Here is a 6,000-nt window from a genome sequence, read left to right on the forward strand (position 1 = left end):
GGATGTGGTTCAGTGGTCGAGTGCCCCTGAGTACAATTCCCAGTACCATAAATAAATAAATAAATACATACATACTGTCAGAATCATTATTTTAAGAAAAAAAGAAAGAAAAGAAAGACTGATTCTGAGAAACCCCAGCATCCACAGAGTCCAGAGGAGCGCAGAGAGACCTGAGGACGAAAGCCATGTGGCCCATGAGAAGGAATGCTGGAATGCCAGCGGCAGGAGGGTAAGAAAGCAGCCCAAACACAGCACAGACTTGTTCATGTGGAAGTGCTCTCTGAGACTGGAGGCTGCAGCCCTGCTGGCAGTGTCCAAGCAGGAAGCGCGGCAGGGCGTTGGGGAACTGTGCGTGTGTCATATTTATCCACCCCCAAATCACTCTAAAACAAAGTCGATGCTGCCGCGGTTTGTTTGCATTTTGGTTTTGGTTCACAAATCCTGTCTTCACCGATCTGGAGTGGGTCCATGCTGTCGATATTTTTTTAAACCTCCATTTTAACTCCTTAGTCTTAAAGATAAGAATAAAACAACTGAAACATTTTTTTAAAGTTTTTCGTAAATTAGAAAGTAAACCTCAACTTACAACACACCACATATGAAAATTAACCCAGATGTACCACACGTAAGAGTAAAGTGTCAGTCCTCTCAGGAAAATAGAAATACAAACAGCAACAAAAAGAAGAAATCTTTAGCATGTGTCAAAGGTTACCAAAATTTTGATCAAGATTATATGATCATAAACCAAAGTTATGATCGACTTTTTTAATGGACAAACTGACCTTCAAGATTACAAGGCCTCTGCTCTGCACACACACCTGTCTGAAGGGCTGCGATGAGGACACTGGGGATTCAAGTGGGAGGAGGGCCGATAGCCACCCCCAGATGCAAACGCACAGTGCACCTGCCTCCAGCAGGGACACCCAGGAACAGGGACAGCCAGGAGCAGGGACAGCCAGGAGCAGGGACACCCAGGAGCAGGGTCTCCAATAGCAGGGACACCCAGAGCAGAGACAACCAAGAGCAGGGACATCCAGGAGCAGGGTCACCCAGGAGCAGAGACACCCAGGAGCAGGGACACCCAGAAGCAGGGTCCCCAGCAGGGGGCCAACAGTGACAGCTGATAGGGACCACATAGAAAGCTCAGGATGAAGAAATAACAAATGTTCAGTTCAGTAAAATGCTTGTGCCCTCCACAATTGCCTGGTTGCCATTCCCTTGCGCACACCAACCAACCTGCTTAGGCTCCTGTGGGATCCGAGGTGCCAGCATTGGTTGAAACATAGTGCTCTAACACACAACGCTGCTCTGGACCTGTGGTACCCAAGCTTTTGGGTTCAGTGTCCCTTTACAATCTCTAGATTCAGGACCCCGAAGAGTTTTTGTCTATGTAGGTCACACCTATCCAGGGTTACCATATTATAAGCCATGACAATTTTAAATATTGACTTACTTTAACAACTTACAACATAATAGTTAAATAATTCTATGTATATACTTTAATCTGTAGGTTATGTATACTAACCTAAACAATGCACATGCTCTACACAGTTGTTACAGTGTATTATTTAGGGAATTGATGAAAAGATCTGGACATACTCAGTACAAATGCAAAGTGATCAGTTGAATCTGTGGACCCAAAGCCCACTGATGCGGAGGACCATTTAGACATTTGATAAATATTTCAATTTACCTTTAATATATGTTTCAACATTCATTTAACACTCACTGATTTTCCCAAGAGTATAATTATCATATTCTCAAAAGAAAGATTACATGGTTTTACTCAAAAGCAAGATTACGCATTACACATCATTTACCACTTTAGAAAATCATGAAATCAACAGCAGCTCTGTCCCTGACACTGGTCCACCAAGAAAACACTCCTTGCAGTTGGGAGTAGACTCATAGGGGTCTTACTTACTTTGATACTTTGTACACTACAGTCATACCTGAACATTCATGTTGCCATGCTAATCTAAGGTAAACTCCCCTTTATTTTGTGATAGTAAAACCAAACCTACGTGTGAAATGAAATTACAAAAACGTTATGGTAAGAAACCAATGCTGGGGAAGAGGTCAATTCCACTCCGCTCTCTCAGCCTCTCTCCAAGAAGTCTAATTAACCAAGGGTCCCTGTCTTTTGGATTGTGAATAACTACTCCAGGAATCTGACTACTCCCTCTTGAAATATAGCAGGTGCCTGGGCAGAGCCTCTCTTCTTACCTGTTTCTGTCAGCATCCTTCATGCTAAAGACCCTGCACAAGGCCTTCAGCCACACAGAATAGGAATTAAAAAAAAAAAAAAAAGAGGAAAAATACACAATGATGGGATGAGTCTAAGATGATGGGCCAAATAACCTATAAATATGGTGAAAAGTTGTGGATCAGGGCTCAGAATCTGGAGTTTCTGTTTTCCTCTAGGTCCACAGGCATAAAATAAGGTCTGGAATCCTCCTCCTCTCCCAGTGCTGCTGCTGCTTCTAGACAGGTTTGGGAGGCCGTCGCGTCACGCGCCAGCACTTTCCCTCCTGATAGGTTGAGGCTCTGTCAGTCATCCCCCGATGATCTGGCTACTCTTAAGTTGCTGAAGACGGTAGACCCGGATCTTGAGGGTAGAAATAATACAACCAAATGTGTGTTCATGTGTACCTTCCTACAGCCCCATGGGTCGAGCTATGGCCACCTGTTCCCCTTGCTCTGTCTGGGACAGAATATTCCATGGAAATGCCCTTTGTGTGTCCCCTTCTCTCACTCTGCCCTTGGGTGTGGTCTACCTGGATGTCAGTCAACCTGCTGACAGCAGACATCATGAAGCTAGACTCAGCCCCCTGAAACCTGACCCCTTGCCTCATTTGAATGGCTTCTCCTCAATAAAAGGGGTCAGCACTGGAAATCACTCTCTCTCTCTTTCTGCGGACCCTTAAGGACAGAGAAGCCGTCACAGCACCCCCAAAGAAAAATGTATTTCTGACTCTTGTGTGGTTATTTCGCACAACCCAGTTCCCCTAGAGTGACCCTGTTTTAGTTGCAAGCAACATGGCAGATGGGTCTGTTTCCCACAAAAATTTCTCTTTGCCCATGGGACAACTGAAGAGTACAAGGTAAGCAGCACTGAGGCTTACACAGCATTATGAGAGAAGAGCTGCTCTGACACAGCTGAAGCATGCCACCACCAACCTCACTGATTCCATGACAGAAACACTGCCTATTCAAAGACACAAGTAGAATGCACTCCAGCAGGGCAGGGATGTGGAAGTAGGGTCTTCACATCACTGGCAGTACATTGTTTCAAGCAAATTCACAGGTGCTAGATGTTGGGAAAGTGATGGTCCAGTTTGGATTTTGAATGTCCCCAAAAGGCCCATGTTAAAAGCCTTGAAGACAGCAGTGTGCTCCAGCACGCATTTGGATAGTGATGAGCAGCCTCACCACAGACCAACACAACCAACCAATCGTGGACTAGAACCTCCAAAACTGAAGCCAAAATAAAGTTCTTTATAGGTCGATTACCTCGGGTATTCCTCATAGTAACAGGAAGCTGACTGACACATGGGAAATAATGATTATGTTAACTTTATAAAATCATTAAGCAACATTGGCTTCTGAAGGTCCATTGAAGCCAAGTACACATTTTTTTTTTTTAAGATGCCTTATGGAGGGATGCAGTGGCTCATGCCTATAATCCCAGTGGCTTGGGAGGCTGAGGCAGGAGGATCTCAAGATCAAAGCCAGCCTCAGCAACTTAGCAAGTCCTTGTCTCAAAATAAAAAATAAAATGGGCTGGGAATGTGGCTCAGTGGTTGAGCACCACTGGTTTCAATCCCCAGTAGCAAAAAAAAAAAAAAAAAAAAAAAGGCCTTATGAAACTTTAATAGGAAATTCACCTTAAAAGTAGAAAGTATCTCTTATGTCTTGATTTCACTGTATTAAAAAGCAACATATTTCAAGAGCATAAAGCCAAGTGTTTGCAATATATCATTAGAAAATGAGGCAATTAAATGCTCTGGGGAGTTAGCAGACAAAATGCCCAGTAATTTAAATTTTTTAGATGTCAAGTTATAAAGGCAGTAATTAATATTGCTCTTTGCTCAATGACAGAGAAGTTTAAAAGACAGAATAAGGTGAGCTACTAAATACATTTACAAAATGTTGTAGTAAGTAGTAGCATACCGTGCAATGATCAATATCAAAAATGTCCAAGACAGAGCAGAGAATGGCTTCCTGAAATATCTGATTCCAAGAGCCCCTCTGGATCTCACGAAGAGCCTACTGACTCTTGACACAGACACAATCTACACTAGCAGATAAGAGGGCAGAATTTCACTGAAGCATTTCCATCTCCTAGAAGGGGTGAAACTTTTAGGTCAATCAAAAAGTCCCAATATAAAGACTTTTTAAGTTTAGAAATGTCACTCTAGCTCATGAGGAACAACTTTAAAATCCAGTTGTGATGATGACAAGGTATAAATGTGTGGTTTATCCACGGAAGAAAACATTTTGGAATCACTGACAGAAAAGGAAAACATGAGTTCAAGGGGGAAAGCCATAAGCAGCCACCTCAGTAATCTGACGTCTCCTGATGCGCCTCTGCACCGAAGACCACCAGGGGCTCCGGGCTGGAACAGTGTGCTCCCCTCAGCCTCACGAAGGCTTCCCTCCCCTCTGCGCAGCCACTTTCCACTGATCCCTTCTTGACACTGAGTCGCCTCCCTGGAAAGTGGGACCTGTGACCAGACTGACTGTCTGTAACCTGGTAGCTCCAGCACCTGGTACTGTCCAGGAAAGACGCCAAGTGGAGCAAGAACCGGATGAAGTCAAATAGGAATGACACAAAATCATTCATCCTTTGTCCCTTGGGTCACCAAAGAGCATTACACAAGTTACACGCGTTAGTTGTCATAGACCATGAAAGAAGGTGAACGAGTATTCTCGGTCTTTAAACCTAGGTGGCTTAGCCATCCTTCAGAACGGCTCATCTCCACGCCGCGGAGCCTAAGGACCGAGTGGCACGTCGCTTCAACTCCTGTGACGTTCCCTCGCGGTGCGCCAGAGGTCTCCCCGCACAGGGCCGGGAGGTGACGTCCTGCGCTTCCCCCGGAGCGCTCAGCCGGGCGGGTCTGCAGCTGCACCGGGACCTGTCGGCCGTGCTCGGCGGCCTCCGCCCGGACAACCCCCGGGACAGCCGAGCCCGCGCCACCGGGCGGGAGCAGCCGGGCGCGGGGAAGCGCGCTCTCCGCCGAGCGCCCGGCCGCCGTGGGCGCGAAGGCGGCCCTGCGACCCTGGCCCTCGGCCCGGCCCGGCTCCGCCGCCCGCACCCCGCGCCCCCACGCCCCTCGGCCCTGCCCCGCGACCCCGCCAGGCTCGGCCCTGCCCCGCGACCCCGGTCGTCTCCAAGCGGCGCGCCGCGGCCTCCGGACGCGCGTACCTTCGCTCCGGCCGAGGATCCGGCAGCACAGGTTCTGCAGCAGCACGTTGGGCGACTTCTGGTCGGGGGTCGCCATCGTCGGCCAGTACTGTGCTCGGCGGCAGCCCCGCGCCCCCGGCTCCTGGGCCCCGGCTACGGCGCCGCCATGTTCGCGGAAGCGGCCCAAGGCGCGCGCTTCCCATAATGCCCCGCGGCCCCGCCGCATCGCGCGTGCGCTGCTCGCCCGCCGCAGGTCCCGGGGCCTCCGCCCGCGCGCCGAGTCTCCGGCTGCAGCCCGCAGTCTGCGTGCGCGGTCAAACTGCGCCGGCGGAGGTTGGCTCCACACTTCTGATGGAAACTGTTTGAGGAGTGCACGGCCTTTAACCGTGGGTGCGCCCCTCCTAAGCAGAGGCCGGGGGTCGCGGGCGTGAGCTGAGGGGTAGAATCACCAGCCGCGAACCCCATCCCCAGTTAACTGCTGTCCTTGGATCCGTACGGGGGCAGAGCAGGCAGTGACCACGGGGCGTTTGGGGTGTGTCCAGCTGCTTACCCTCGCTGGCACTTTTAGGCGCCCGGGGCCAGTGCACTAAAGT

General features: G+C 49.1%; 1 protein-coding gene across 1 annotated transcript in view; it reads right to left on the reverse strand.

Moving 5' to 3' along the window:
- The window catches only part of Tubgcp3 (tubulin gamma complex component 3), a 72,141-nt gene extending 66,557 nt beyond the window's left edge, over window positions 1-5,584 (reverse strand). The window contains exon 1 of the mRNA XM_076872040.2: window positions 5,429-5,584. Coding sequence (XP_076728155.1) covers window positions 5,429-5,504 — 76 coding nt within the window. The 5' untranslated portion in view covers window positions 5,505-5,584. The remainder of the gene's footprint in view (window positions 1-5,428) is intronic.
- Window positions 5,585-6,000: the final 416 nt, after the last annotated feature.

Source organism: Callospermophilus lateralis, chromosome 12 (assembly GCF_048772815.1).
Source record: "Callospermophilus lateralis isolate mCalLat2 chromosome 12, mCalLat2.hap1, whole genome shotgun sequence".
In the NCBI taxonomy this organism is placed as follows: Eukaryota; Metazoa; Chordata; class Mammalia; order Rodentia; family Sciuridae; genus Callospermophilus; species Callospermophilus lateralis.